The sequence below is a fragment of the Schizosaccharomyces osmophilus genome, chromosome 3 (assembly GCF_027921745.1).
Source record: "Schizosaccharomyces osmophilus chromosome 3, complete sequence".
Taxonomy (NCBI): domain Eukaryota; kingdom Fungi; phylum Ascomycota; class Schizosaccharomycetes; order Schizosaccharomycetales; family Schizosaccharomycetaceae; genus Schizosaccharomyces; species Schizosaccharomyces osmophilus.
Window position 1 is genome coordinate 444500 of NC_079240.1, and position 15203 is coordinate 459702.

Consider the following 15203-nt stretch of genomic DNA (forward strand, 5'->3'; position numbering starts at 1 on the left):
TATTGGTATGGAGGCTAACAAGCTACACTCAATGTGTAAGAATTCTCAGGTAAACCAACATTTTCTCAATGTACTATAAAGAATTGACAACAAGTAAGAGAACGAATGATTAAATTTTTTTAGGAGCGTTTAATTATTTTCTCTACTTTTTCCTTGCATGCCAATACTATGTAACCAATACCTTGTCTTGCTATGGACTACGAACCAAAAAGAACCCAAGTGTTTCGACTCTGAAAAAACATTTCCAGCGTCTACATTACTTTACAAAACTCATTAGGAAAAACACCCATTTTTACATATTTATAAAAATCATTTTAATTTACTTGATAATATGATCATAAAATACTGAATACTGCTGCGGAATGTGACTAGTACTTTGCGTTAAATGATTAGTGCATCTGTGTACCATATCCCAAAGATTCGCTAAATGCTCGAGACACAAGGTAACTGTTACACGTCCTCAGCCAAGTCGATGAAAACAGTTCTACGTGAATTGTTTGGGTTTTGTTAGGTTTAAATATTGGTTTTGCTGCAACTTTTAAAAAAGAATTATCCTTGTGATAATTGTACTGCGGTCGTTTCGAATTCGAGAAATATCAAAGCATAAAAATCATCGGTCTCTTTCATCCTTGTTCGCTCGTTACGAAGTTTGAAGTCTCGATTATTATTTTATTTTGTGTATATTATAGTCTGTGTTATACTAATGCTCGTGCTGGTTGACAATGAGTGAAAATGAGTCTGGTACAGGACAGATGCTTCATCAAAAGCGAAGCTTTTCTGAGCAAGACGATGGCTTCTATGAGGTAAACAAGGTTTCAAAAAAAGAACTTTTGGAACAATTACAAAGTAGCAGGCGATGTTATGAAGTCTCATCCAGAAAGTTGGAAAAACAAAAGATCGAATTGTATGATAAATTACGGCACATCGCTTTTTTCCTTAGTTGGTGGCCTCTTATAGCTCAACAGTTTTACTGTATTTTCCAAAACCGCGAGTCTGCTGATTTTGGGATTGAACAGTCGATTGCGCTCTTGGAGCAGACTCCTGATATGGAACATATAAAAAAATCGCTTCAGAATGAACAATCGGGGATTCATGCGATGCTAAATGATTCGTTTTCTCCAGAAATATTGGAAAAAGTAACGTCAACGCCTGACTTTCAATCTACGTTCACTTTTCCGTTGAAAGACGATTCCCAGTTAAGTGAAAGTAAAACGATCCTTGATTCTGAAATAGAAAGAGTAATGAACGATCTTCAATCTGCAGAGGGTCGCCTGCATAGTATTCTTAAGCTTCCCGATCGGTCTAGTAGCTACACATTACGATGCATCAATGAATCGGTAAGTTCGCATCCCCCTACGAAGAAAGAAAACCCAGTAAATGGAAAGGAAAAGGCTGCTTCAGTCGGTGAAGCTTTGGGGCAGCAATCTCAATTACAAGAGCTTTCCCGCTTACAAGAAGAGCAACAAGCCATAATGAATATATACTCTCAGCAGATGTCCTCTGTCGATTCCAAATTGAGTGAAATTGACAATATAATTATTAAACGAAAAAATGAGCTTGGAAGTGTTGACTGGGAACATCTCCAGAAAAGCCCTTCGTTATTGAATTTAATGCATGTTATATCATTAACGTCTGCTCAATACGGGGCTCTTGAACAATTGTATATTGAATGCTTCGAGGATAGGGAGTTTTTTCTACATCAGAAGCGAAATTTTGATAATTATTCTAGGTCATATTATCAATCCGTATTGTCTGATTTTGAAACGCAGATTGTCGCACTACAAAAAGATGAACATCGAATTGCACAAGCCAAAGCGGATCTTTTGAAAGCAAGTGGGAAAAAACAAGCAGGTTTAGATGAAAAGGTCGGCATTTTAACGGAGAAAACAGACAAACTCAAGGAATTGGATGCCCAAGTAGAAGAAACCAAGAAAAAAATAGAGTCAATAAACAATTCTGTCGGTGCCAAGTTACAAGAAAGAACGAAATCTTTACTTTTCCAAAGAGAGTTATCCAAATTTTTAACCCAAGAATTGGCTCATACGGAGCGGGCTTTCCGTTTAGCTAATCAACAAGTTTTAAAGAAAATTGATATGCGCATGGAGGAATTAACTAACAGGTATAAAGTGGAAAAGGATAAGGCGGAGCAGAAATATTTTGTCACCATGAAATCCGGAGATAGTTTACATGCCGAGGTAAAAGCGCTACGTGAAAAATACAAGAAGACGGATGAATTTACCTCCAAAATGTTATATACCCAGCATCTGACTACTTTAGAAATTATCAAGTTAGAAGAAAGAATTTCTGATTTATCTGAGGTTCGAAATACATCTTCGAGATATTCCGTCGAGTTTCAAGTTAAACAAGCAGCTCAAAATTTTACGATAGCTAGCCAAGAGAAAAAGGTGAACAACCTAGAGGGAATAATTAAAAAGGCGAAATCTGAATTAACCGATTTGAATGAACAATCGTCGTTGCTATCGTCAAATATTGTCTCCTTGGAAAAACGAAATGAGCATCATGAGTGGCAGAAGCGAAAGTTAAACGACAGTGCTGTATCTTCATCCGAAGAGGAAATGAAGATGTATAGAGCTATGTGTAAGTGTTCTGTTTGCAATTTTGAACGTTGGAAAAATTCAGCAATATCACTTTGTGGGCATGCTTTTTGTTATCAATGTGTACAAAAAAGAATAGAAACGCGTCAAAGACGCTGTCCAATATGTGGCCGAGGTTTTGGAGCTTCCGATGTTGTTCCTATGCAATTATAGTTTGCTTGTCTTGCTACATATGTTATGTAAAGTATTAAAATACGATGGTCGCTAAGTTACTACTTGTGAACAATTGATATGGGGGTTATTTAGGATTCATAACTAATTATTCTAATTTTGAAATACACATGTAAGCTGCATATAATTTTGGAATGTAGAATTAGTTAGTGTTACCTTTATTTAAACGTGCGAATTAATCATGAATCATTAAGCTTCTTGTGTAGTCTATATAACAGAACCCAATGTTTTATTTTTGATCAGCAACAACGGCATTCTCTAACTGGGTCATTATCATACCGACTTTTTTAGAATACTGACGATGGAGGTCTTCCCTTCCACTTTTATTGGCATCCTTTATTAATCTTTGGTAATAAATACGAACCATCTGTTTCACATCTTGAATTAAGTCATTGGAAGGAGTAGCCATAAAGTTTTCGATAATCTTCTTAGCACCATTCTGATATATTCCAAACACTTTAGAAGCTTTTGGGAACGAAACATCACGCACGTTTGGTTGCAGAGACTTCAACACTTGAATTATTGTTGATATGTTCTTGAGCATTTGTAAACATGCACCTCGATTCATGGATTCTAATTTGTAAAACTTCGCATAAAGCAAGGAATCTAAAAATCCATTTATTCCATGGATTACAAAACTAAACATGAGTTAGAACTGGTCGATTATTATCATTTTAATACTTACTTTTGTTCCCATGCAGGTAAACAGTTTTTCAGTTTTAAGACTGTTGACACAATCGTAGCATTCAAATGCACGATAGAACCGTCAGGTCGACCTCTGTATTCGACCACGTAATCAGGAAGAGACACTGCTTCCTGAAGAGCGTTCATATATCGTAACCGTATCTCCATTCTTATTAGGAGTAGAGCATCAAATTTGGTTTGTTCAAGCTTGTCAAATAAGTCGGCATAAACACTAAAAAAAATTAGCATGGTTCTTTATATTTATATAACAAACCTTTTGAGTGAATTGGTTTTAGTAAACGGTATAATGCTACCGTTTAAGTCAACTTGGGATCGTCGCAAAACACCAGATAAATCGTCACGTTCTAGATAAATTGAAAAACATCTTTGAAGAATCCACTCCATGGAATTGTAGAAGTAAGAGAGTAACTCTATTAGATCGGAATCCTGACTAAGCACTGAGACAGGTAATTTCTTGTCTGCGATTAGCTGACCTTCGTATTGCAACAATCGCTTGTTTTCAGACATGCATATTTCATCAAGATTGGCTGTATCCCTTTTACAATTTTTCATAAGGCGAACTAATTGGGGATGGATCAGATCATCATGTAACATTTGAAAACGAAGAGTGTCGTCGATATCCTCATGCTCCTCGTCAAACTTTCTAGATTCCTTTAATAACGCTGATCGGCATAAGTCTGGAAAGGTTAATATCGTCCTTGTCTATATATTCTGACCATACCTGACATATAATCTGCACATCGAAGCTGAAAGCGGCTTAACAAATCTTTTAATAAATCATAAAACTCATTCAAATTAAGGGATATAGTTGGAAGATAATCCTGCAAATCTCGGATATATTCCACAACGTTTATATGGCACTGTTAAATTAGCAATCAATGATCACATTGATATTCACGTACTTTAAATATGGGAAACTTTGAATAATCTCGCCAATTCGGAGATACACGAAAAGAATTAACGTCAGCCAAAATTTTTTCAAGATGACTAGACATAAAATTGAACAGTTGCGGCACGTAATGTCCTTGTAAAAATTCTGTAAGAAAATTGACGGCAACTTTTCTAGATAGGTGAGGGCTATAAAGTAAGTACTCAGAAGATTGTAGAGAAATTGAACGTACTCTTCAAGGTAGATGATTGCATCTTCTAAAAAGCTCACTGTAGAAGAAAGCACGGAAGAAGCGTGAAATATCGATGGATCCACTAATATTGGATGACCTGCCAATCGAGAAATATCTTTTGAGCCAGAAAAGAGTTCAATTGTAGAAACAGAAGCATTGGAGCGCTTAGCTAAGAAGCCAGGAGCAATTGATGTTACCAAACTGTTAACGTCTTTATGAAAAGTACTTCCATTTTCGACGGCAACTTCATTTGTAACGTCAAACAGTTTATCCGCCTGGTTTTGTCCCGGAAGATTGTAGATAGACAGTTCATCGCTTTGCTCAACATTTCCGATTTTCTCTGTAGTCTCGTTTTTGGACAATAGGTAATCACGAAGCAGCAACCTCAATTCACCTACTATGGCTTGCACTAGAGGCTCGTATGTAAAAGCCTGAAAATCTGCCGCTTCAACTTCGGGCCCTTTTGGCGTTATAGAATGTTTAGGAGATGCAGCATTGGATTTGAGAGATTGAGAAGCACTTATAGCATTTTGCGTTTCTGGACTCATCAAGTATCCATAAACTCCGCGGTGATGCATAACAATGCATCTGAATCGTAAAAATAACTCTTCGAAAAAGTCGGACAAGAGCTTCTGATCTGAGCACGATTCAGCATTCAATCCAAAGTCGGCGAAAGAACCAGGAAAGTTACTGGCACGAGTATCTTTCGTATTCAAAGCGTACTTTGAAATGAACTCGCGAGATACGGTATCCACAATGGAAAATATTTCAGCAGATGTGCGAGACTTTAAGGCAGATATAGCGTTCGGTAATTTTCCTAGTAAATTAAGAGATTCCAAGATAATCCGCAGATCACGAAAGCTATTCTGGCCAAACCTCATCTCGACACATTGTGGAAGCTAAATATTAGCCTACTTCGTGATTTAAAATAATTCTTACCCCTAACGATAAAGACTTTCGTAAATAATTAAGCTGTTCATGTTGTTCACGCTTAAGACCAGGTTCTGATTCGGCAAAAAAATTACGTAGAAAAAGAGGATCAAAAACTAAACACAGTTAGAACGCATCCTGTTGATAAATTAGCTTACTTCGTAGAGAACTAGAACTGCAAGAAGAGATGATGGGATAAGCTAAAGGTTTTTTAAGAAAGACAATGGAAATAAGGTCATCCGAAAGAATATCTTCCAGATGAGATACTAATCCAATTAGGCGGCTTTTGAATTGTTCCACAACCAAAATTCCATCGAAAGCGGGATGCATTAAGCGTTCGCGAACGCGATGAACTAAGTTACAGAGATTATAATAGTCTTTAGCTTGTAATAGCTTCGGCGCTGTCTCAAAAACCTTATTTGCCTCGTTGATTTCCTTAAGAATCTCGATAATCTTTTGATGCTGCGAGCTTCTTGTCATCACTTGCTGTAGATCTTTGATGTTGGCAACGCCTATATATTGTCGAGAGTTTTCCAGTGAACCCTTTAAAGTATTAATTCGAACAAGGCATCTTTGTATGCCGTCAATAATTTCTCCGTATGCCGATACACTTCGAGCAAAATCATCCTTGTGTTGATCGGCAACAGCTTGCAAAGAAGAACTCACTCTATCGTATACCCGTAAAAAAGATTTGTAATCTCTACCGAAAGAATCTTCATCTAGTAATTCGAGAGCAGTAGATATCGGACGATACTGTTTTACAACGTTAGCCATTGCTTCTGCAACTATGATTCTTACATCGTCGCGGCATAAATCTTTCCATTCATCCTCGATTTCTTGAACCAAAACTGATACTTGTTAGATACCTATTGGTTTCAATATATCACAAACATTTTAAATCGTGCATCTGCATTCCACGCATTGCACCTTCACCGCGCTTTTCGCGATCTGGTGCTGACTTCGAGTTTCCATGCTTTTCAGGTGATACTAATCTTGAATGACTGCTGGTGGGATTCCCTTTCTTTTTGGAATTTGAGTAAAATCTAGTATCCATCAATTTCAATACTTTTGTATAAAAACGAGGTTTTATTTACTCTTCCAGAGATGGCGTATGTCAATGAATTGCCGAGCTAGAGCATTCTGTTTTATTTGCTTTAGCACGTTTTAATATACACTCGAAAACGTACATTTAACCACCTTTGGTAGTCCACGCAATTCAGTTATTCTACTGAAGAATCAAAGCAAGTAAGTAGTAATTTCTGTAAAGTAGATTAGGTTGTTTTGTTGATTACCACAAGGGACGCGCTTAGTACATCGGCTGGATTACTAGCAGCGTAATCTGCAGATTTCCATTCGCTATTAAAACAAGTCAAAGTACCGATGATATAACTACATACAAGTTAGAATGAAGAGGTGCTACAGGAAATGTAACAAAAGACTTACCCATGTGGGCACAAGAACAACAGTGTTAAGCAAATCACCAAGTAGTATAAAAGAAATCATATTATCATAACCTATTCTACTTATATATTTACAACTCTTAGATCCTGCCCAAAAGCAACTGATCCGATTTGTACGCAGCATGCATAGAAAGAAAAGGGGAAAATGACATAAATCAACGATAAATATAATCATATTATAAGTTTTCGCATTAAAAGTTATTAGAGATGATATTTTAGCTTGAACAGAGAAAACCAATGACATTCTGTTACTGCCTTCTCAACATCATGATATACAAAATTAAGGTCCAAAAACGTTCGAATTTTTTATATTAAATTTTAGCCAGCAGTCGAATTACAATCAAGTAGAAGCGTCTCCACAAGCAGCGTCTTCATCAGGAAAGTCAAACTCTTCGCCAAGCTCATCGCAAGCCTCAGTAAAATTATCTTCATAACCACGTTCAGCAACGTGCATTCCTTTTGATTCTCGATATATTTTAGAAAAATAAAGGCGTAAGGTGCGTAAACCTCGAACGTATCCTTTGTCGTACGAATCTGGGTGCTGTGGAGGGCAAGTCGCATCTGAAAGCATATTTTTATCTTCTGCAAAAACGCAATTCGCAAAATCGACAATTCTAATATCGATTTCTCTCGGAGTGGCTCCTTCGTGATCTAATGAACTACTGGATCCGTTGTTTGGTGAAGGTTCGCCATCATATATAAATAAAAGAGAGCTCGCATATAATCTGGAACCTCTTAACAAACGAACAATCTGTTCCAGATGCCTCAATTTTCGTAAAATAGCAGGGATATGAAGTATTAGTACGTGCTCATTATCCTCATCCTCCTCCGTCCATCCTAAAAATCGCATCAATGCAAGCTGAAACTCCTCACCTGCTTTTATATCCCTACCGACGTACTTGTCCTCAAACGTGTACGATTGAAATCTTGAATGCCACACTTGCATCCCACATATTCTAACACCCAATACGCGAGATGTAGTCATAGCACACTTCTTGGTTTGAGATGCTTTCTTCTTTTCGGTAGCCATTATACCATATTGCCTGGTTCCCATCTTAACATCTAAAACACAAGGACGATTCATTCCACTTGTTAAATCTTCAATTACAATATAGCGTTCAATTTGAGTTGATCTAAGCAAGGCGTCAAGATCTTCTTCCGAGTGTTTTGATTCTTCATGTTCTTCAGGTAATGCCTTCGACAACATTGGAAATGAAGTCGTTCTATGCGCTCGATCATCTGCTAGACTATTATCGACAGCTTCAAGGGGAGGAGGATCTTCAAATGAGTCTTCGTTGTCCATGTCAAACATAGGGACTTCTGATGCATTTTTCTGGGCTTGCATCTTCTTACTATATTCAATGTATTTGGAGGATTTTGGCAAACCAGGTTTGCACTCATAATCGCCCAGCATCTCAGATAAACGGGGGAATTCGTTTGACTCTGGCTCTTCCCATACAGCATCGGAAGAGTATCGTCTTTGGTTTCGAGGACATTTATTCTGCTTACTTAAAGGATCATAGTCCATTTCTTCATTTTCCTCATCAACAGCAGTACACATATCATAACACTTATCCTCAACACTACAGGACAGACTCTTATTAGGATCAGCCTCAGAATTTCGCCTGGAACGAGAGTTATTATCATAAGGAAAAACATTAACAGTGTTATCTCTAAAAACAGAGGGTCTGCTCGATCGGTGCGTATTCCGTAGCTTGTAGCGAGAAGCTAGTGATTGGCGAGCATGCTTAGGGGCAAAGACTTCTTTCAACACTTGTTCACGCAATTTTCTATTTATTAACGTAGTACCCCAAGGCGTCTTTCGAGGCTGCGGAGAATCGGGATTGTTAGAAGATGGCCGATCATCTAAAGAGCTCGATTTGTTATGGTGGTTTTTTCCAGCACCGTATCGGCTATGATCAGGAAGCATCCATTCAGGAAAAATGTGTCGGTTTTGTTCTACGCTGACTTCCGGGATATATCCACAGGTTTGACGTTGAGACTGACCATAAATATTTTTCTTGTGAGTTTTAGAGGAAGACTGGGAAACGTCTTGATCCTTTCCAGCAGCGTCTGTATCTTCTTTGTTCTGATCTGTTTCAGTATGAGTGACATTCAAAACACCAATATACTTAGGAATAAATGGTAACAATTCAGGATGACAAGTCTCAATGGTTTCGTAAAAAGTATTTTCATTGCGAGTCAATGGCTTACAGACAGCTCTTCTAGAAAAGCGAAAAAAAGCCGTATGGCCACCGACTTGATGTTTAAAGGGTTCTAGTTGGACAGTGATGGGATAATCAACATTCCAATTAAAGAAGGGATTTTCATCTGGGGGGGAAGAAGATTTTGAGGAAAACGAAGAACGAGGAGTAGATAAAGGGCTAGAACGAGGACGAGATAGAGAGCGATCAAATTCAAAAGATGCATCAGGTAAAAGAGGTAAATGTTGAGATGATTTAGTAGAGGGATGGTGAGGAATATACGTAGCGGTGGTCTTGGAATTGGTGGATCCCTCTTTACGACCTCGAGAAACCTTAGGAGTGGCAGTTAAAGAATCTTGAGGATTTGTATTGGATACATTGGGTTCAAGAAAACCGGGGGTAGAGTTTGAATGATAGTTTTGATGAGAGTATTTCGCAGATTGGTCAGGAACGGCAGGAGAAGCTCGTCCGACAGAATCACTTTCAGGGACAGGATGCAAAGTGTTATTATTGCCATCTTTAGTATTTAAAGTCGAGGATGCAAACACACGTAATGATTTACTGGCTTTCCTTGCGGGATGAACGTCCGGGGATGCTTGAGAATCGTTAGCATCCGGATCCAGTGATGACGACTCCTGAATTTGGATTGAAGGTTCAGTAGTTGAGAAGGGGGATGGAGGGTGCATATCAGTAGAATCGGTAGTCTGAAGAAGGTCTTTTAATGATTCATGAAAAGAAACTTGTTGATCGTTAGGACTATGTAGTCGATATTGATCAGAAGAACGTCGACTAAGTGGAGCGGTACGAGATTGTGGTTCATTTATTTGCGGATAGGAAGGATGTGAGGATACGGCAGCATGATGAACGGATGATAGATTTCTAGGAACATTGTTTTCGAAGTCAGATTTTGAAAACTGGTCACTTCGTCGTCTACCTGAAGACAAAACCTTTGAAGGATGTGTAGATTTTTGCAGCGAAAAATCTGAATTTGGTTCACGATTTTTCATTTCTTTCGCAAGGAAACCGCTTTCTGGGCATTTTACCTTCTCTAATCTTCTCTCTGGATATTCGACGTCTCTGCCACCACACGAACTTGGCAGGTAACACTTTGATGTGTTCTGCATAAATTCATAAGTTGAGATTTTTAGTTAAGCAATTTCTGCTGTAATATCCCGGCTCTAAACCCCGAATTCGTCGAGTTGTTTTGTTTACTTCTTCATTCAGAGGCGTTTGGTTGTTGGTAAGTTGTTTGGATCAAGCTTCGCTACGTCTGAGTAACATTTGGCTTAAGTGGGGGTAAAAGGTAGCCACGCTTCAAGTCCGTATCATACTATTGCGACGTGTTTACGTACGTTGTCCCTTTTTTCGACGTTTACTGTAGTACCACTAAACCGAAATTTTAAAGAAAAAAAGGATTTAAAAATTTTTTTTCTACTTGATAAACTCTTTAGTCTTGGCAGTTGAAGAAAAAAATTAATTTTCTTCACAAACTAAATAATTGAACAAAAGCAAACAAAAAAACGACACCAGCAGGATTTGAACCTGCGCGCGGAGACCGCAATAGATTTCTAATCTATCCCTTTAACCACTCAGGCATAGTGTCTTTCGTTGATAACCGCTACAACTTAACTTATTTATGGCATGTCCGTAAAAAAAAGTATGGGCTTCCATAAACGATACAAGAACATGATTGATTGATATCTGGTGAAAGCGATTTGCATTGAAAAACTACATTAAATTTAAGACTTAATAAAGCTCTCTTCATAAATATGTGAGACAAACAAGCTGTTTCATGAATTGTATTGTCATCGCTCATGCTCGTTAACCATATACGGTAGTTTACCATAATTTATAATGAATCATTCAACTTGGTTCCTTTGTTTGCAACAACATTGTGGCAGCGCGAACCTGACAGGAACAAGAATGCAGGCTATGTAAAGGAATTTTTTTTTATGGTTCATCTAGGGATTGCTGGTAAGGAAAATGCGTCTTTCACCGACGAGTAGAAAGTCCTTATATAAACGCGAGACACATGGGTTACAAAAGATTAGTGTAACAAACGCGCATGGGAAGCTGTCTGACCTAGAGGACGTGTTTGAGTACGGGCCGTTTACTTTGACGGGGCTATTGGTAACAAATAAACGGGAGAATGGTCAGTTCAACGAGGATAATACGGTAGTTGGTCATTCCATTAAAATCTCTCCTATTTGGATGTACAGCTTGCATGATGAATCTAAAGAGGAAACAATGAGGGTATACATTCCAACGTTGAATCGTCGATATGTTATCTTGTCTTCTTCAACAGAGTATCAACCATATTATGAAGAAATATTGGAAAAAAATCGATTATTCTATATTCTAAAGAACAAATTCAAGCAAGACATGGTGCGAGGACATTTGCAAGATTATGATAGCTACATTTCCGTTGTGAGCAAAAAAATGAATTTTGCATCTGAGTACCATTCTATTTTACTAATTCAAAAACACCTTCGATTTTTATTATCGCAAATGACCAGCAATCATTCCCTTCATATATGGGCTGAATCACCTTTTTTGCAGCGAATTCGTTCTTCCTATGAGCATGTCATATATGAAATTCATGCAAATATCCAAAATGTTCGCTTTCGGAGGAAAGATACGAAGCGATCGTCAGTTACTGAAAAGGAGAATCAAGACAGTCGCCCTCTGGAATCTCAAAAACCACTTTCCCTAGCTTTTCAACCCGTTCAACCAGTTCACGTGGCGTCCCTAAACATACAGCAACAACAGTTTTCTACGCAGACGCTTCCCGTACAATACCCTCATAATGACTCTTGGCTTCCAGGTCTTCGGATTGTCGATCCAAATTTTGATGCTATTACCCTGTGGAAAGGAATACAAGAAGCGCAAGAAAAGTCAAACTTTTCTTCGATTTCTCTTGAGGAGGCATCCCAGTTGATTGCTAAAGAATCTCAAAGTACAAACTTGGAAGCAAAAACAAAAATTATAGGGCATGGAGAATCATTGTTACAAATGATGTATTTTACCCCTTCCTGGCGAGGATCAGTTTTGTTTAATGATTTAAAGCATGCTATTGGATATCGAACTACAATATACCAAGCGAGAGTGCAATTTCGGGAGCGTTGCCGACAGCAGGCTCAACGATTCGATCATTCTGTCTTCAAATTTGAAAATGAAAATGTTGGCATTGATCCATTTTCGAACAAATTAGAGCCTAGCAAAGTGTCTTTACCTTTGTATGATATTCTTCTTAAACAACTAAGTCTTGGTTTGCCGGGCGCAGATTATACGTACGCTCAATATGTGCGTCTGCTAAGTATGAAATATGCTGTACAACGAGAAAAAGTTGAAGATTTAATAATTAGCATTCTTCCTGAATTTTTGCAATGCTTTTCAAATGAATTAGGTTACTGGCCGGTGTTTTCTATTTATAGTTATTTATTTGAATGTTTGAGGAAATTATATCCTGATGTTCGCTGTAATATTCCTAATCTATGGGACGAGGTGTGGCTCAATAAAAAGAATACTTTTTCGAATCTAGTTAAAGGCTCCCCAGTAACGACATCAGTTCCTGCTCCTTCCACTTCTATTCCATTTAACTCTCGAGAGGCCGCGTCGAACTCAAACAAACTGAACTTGCTTCAGTATTCCGACGTTGAAGCTGAGAAACAAAGGCAGTATATGTTTTACGAGTTGCAGAAAGTTTATCCTGTCCAACTGGAATCTGATATACATTCAGGTATCTGGACTTGCCCCGTAAAGCGTTGTTTGTATTTCTCTGTTAACGAGAATCCGTTGAAGCCCAATCCTAATGTTTATGTACATTTGATAGGTCACATAAAATCCAAACCTGTGTTGCAGGATTTATCCGATACCATGAGTACTTTGACTGAAGAAATTGAAATGGTAAGTCATGAAATACAATGAGTTGAAACATACGAGGGATACAACTTATAGATGACTTTTGAATGCACTGTTATTATTTATCAAAAGCCTTGGTTTTCAATTAGATACTATGAATATTAAAAGGTTTCTTAGAAGGGAATCGTTTTATGTAAAAAGGGGAAATTTTTAAAAGTATAAATTGAATTAATGTATGTCGAATAAGAGACATTATAAATCATAAGCAAAGTTAGACCATATAATAATAGATGGATGCCAAAGAATCATAAAAGCAGAGCAGCCAACATGAAATCTCAATGCTGTAGATAACAATATGATATACGTATAGATGGCGTTATAAGTCAAACAAAAAAGTAAGTATCAACAAAAGAAGTACTGAAAAGTGGCATTGGGTCATGCGGTATCGTCTCTTTTTTAATATTTTACGGTTGACAAGCATGCCGAAGAAGTACGAGACCATCAAGTGGGCAAGAATTATGAAAAGGGAACATTAAACCCAACACTGGTTTTTTAGGTAACAGAAAGGAAGTCATGTGTAGGGGACAGAAAGGAAAACCAATCTAATATATCTTTTTCTTTTCATCAACAGAAAACTTACCAGGACCAGTGTTTACGAGATACAACAAACCACCAATAATAGAAAGCGTTTGAAAGAAGTCATAACGGTAAAAATCACGATGAGGGCTGTTTTTGGAAATGGACCAAAAACTGTTAATAATAAAGTTGGAGACTGAAAGAATTAAAACCAATATAGCTGCAAAGTATTTAGCCTTAAAGCCGATGACAACCATTGTACAAGCGGTTACGGAGAGTAAATGAACAAAAATACGGGTGTAGGTGATGCCACTTCCTTCCTTGGCTAAAAGGCCGATAAACATAAAAATAAGCAAAACACGACCACCAAGTTGGAAATAAGTGCGTTTATTGTGCTCCGAAACAGCTGGCAAACCAGCAAACCGATTAAGACGGCGATGGATAAAGGTGTCGCTAGCTACGAGACAAAGACCGCCAATGACACTGACGTTTCGGAAGAACATCTCACCACTGCTAAGTAGGCCATAAGCGAAGGCTTGCAAAAGGGTCACAAACAATAAAGAGCCGATAGCATAAGCTTGACGCTTTCTAAATACCACCATTGTCGAACCAACAAACATGAGGACTACACATAGGAAAAGCAACAAGGGGGCAGTTCCAAAACGGAAGCGGCGGTAGTCGCGCATATAAGAGACCTGGTCGGGCCACTGTGTAACAATTCGAATTGCATCTTCGAAATACGTAGCAACGATAAGGAACCGACCCAAAATGGGCATGTAGGGACCCAAAGGAGTCAAAAAAATCTCTGCTTGTTCTACGACTTGAGATGCACGCTCTGAAAGTGTTCTTTGTCGAAGCCCATAGTTAGCGCGTGTTGCGTAAGACTCTTGGTTGACCGACAAAGGAATTGTGGAATATGGAGCACGTGAGGTCATTTTCTCTTGTTTCTATCGGCGTCTGAGTTAATCAAATCCCTTTTTACTACTGTATCCGTTACTTTTGGTTAACTTTCCTTCTACAACGCCTGTTTGGACCTTTATTTTTGTGTTTTGAATATAGGAAAAGCGTAGGTTTCGATAATCACCATATCCTTAGCTTGTTGTGTCCATCGTCATATAAGGAATTCTTACCCACTTTAGCGTGGCTCCTTAAATGAACCGATTTTGAAGGAAAGAAAGTATTCTAGTGCTCAGAAATGAAAGGAATAATTGTTTTGAATGGCATTTTCAAGTTTGCTGCTTGGGTATGCATCCCTTGAAGCGGTTTTCTACCGACTTTGGCCAGTGCCTTTCCATTCAAATGGAAGCGATCCTTAGCGATGGCACGAATAGAAAAAAGGATTCCTTAGAAACTAACTGAAGTAAAAGACAAGAATTATGAAATGGTTTCTTAACAAAAACTAGAACGCTGTATTGAATTTTGAAGGAAATATCTATCTCCTTCATATTACGATTTCGGCTTACTATAATATTGTCTTGAAGTCGTGATACTGTTGGACGTAGGATTTTGCTTTCTCATGTTGTGTTTGTCGAGTTGGATAAAAACTCCTATGTACTGAAA

General features: G+C 38.0%; 5 protein-coding genes and 1 non-coding gene across 6 annotated transcripts; 2 read left to right on the forward strand and 4 right to left on the reverse strand.

Moving 5' to 3' along the window:
- Nucleotides 1-722: 722 nt before the first annotated feature.
- Nucleotides 723-2768, forward strand: brl2 (histone H2B-K119 ubiquitin ligase complex (HULC) subunit, ubiquitin-protein ligase E3 Brl2; the record flags this gene model as incomplete). Its single annotated transcript, XM_056183048.1, has 1 exon — nt 723-2768. The coding sequence occupies one exon, from the start codon at nt 723-725 to the stop codon at nt 2766-2768; it is 2046 nt and encodes a 681-aa protein (XP_056039658.1).
- A 247-nt stretch (nt 2769-3015) lies between these two features.
- Nucleotides 3016-6596, reverse strand: sec8 (exocyst complex subunit Sec8; the record flags this gene model as incomplete). The annotated part of the gene is made up of 10 exons (XM_056183049.1): nt 3016-3424; nt 3472-3702; nt 3745-4168; nt 4213-4351; nt 4394-4568; nt 4613-5511; nt 5552-5658; nt 5701-6295; nt 6341-6390; nt 6434-6596. The coding sequence occupies 10 exons, from the start codon at nt 6594-6596 to the stop codon at nt 3016-3018; spliced, it is 3192 nt and encodes a 1063-aa protein (XP_056039170.1).
- Nucleotides 6597-7342: 746 nt separating this feature from the next.
- On the reverse strand, nt 7343-10330 carry kcs1 (inositol polyphosphate kinase Kcs1; the record flags this gene model as incomplete). The annotated part of the gene is made up of 1 exon (XM_056183050.1): nt 7343-10330. One exon carries the CDS (start codon nt 10328-10330, stop codon nt 7343-7345), a length of 2988 nt encoding a protein of 995 aa, XP_056039169.1.
- A 397-nt stretch (nt 10331-10727) lies between these two features.
- Nucleotides 10728-10809, reverse strand: SOMG_20208. The gene has a single exon. It is a non-coding gene; the product is annotated as a tRNA-Ser (tRNA).
- Nucleotides 10810-11189: 380 nt separating this feature from the next.
- Nucleotides 11190-13133, forward strand: raf2 (CLRC ubiquitin ligase complex subunit Raf2; the record flags this gene model as incomplete). The annotated part of the gene is made up of 1 exon (XM_056183051.1): nt 11190-13133. One exon carries the CDS (start codon nt 11190-11192, stop codon nt 13131-13133), a length of 1944 nt encoding a protein of 647 aa, XP_056039448.1.
- Nucleotides 13134-13669: 536 nt separating this feature from the next.
- On the reverse strand, nt 13670-14578 carry erv29 (COPII adaptor Erv29; the record flags this gene model as incomplete). Its single annotated transcript, XM_056183052.1, has 1 exon — nt 13670-14578. One exon carries the CDS (start codon nt 14576-14578, stop codon nt 13670-13672), a length of 909 nt encoding a protein of 302 aa, XP_056039383.1.
- Between the last annotated feature and the right edge of the window lie 625 nt (nt 14579-15203).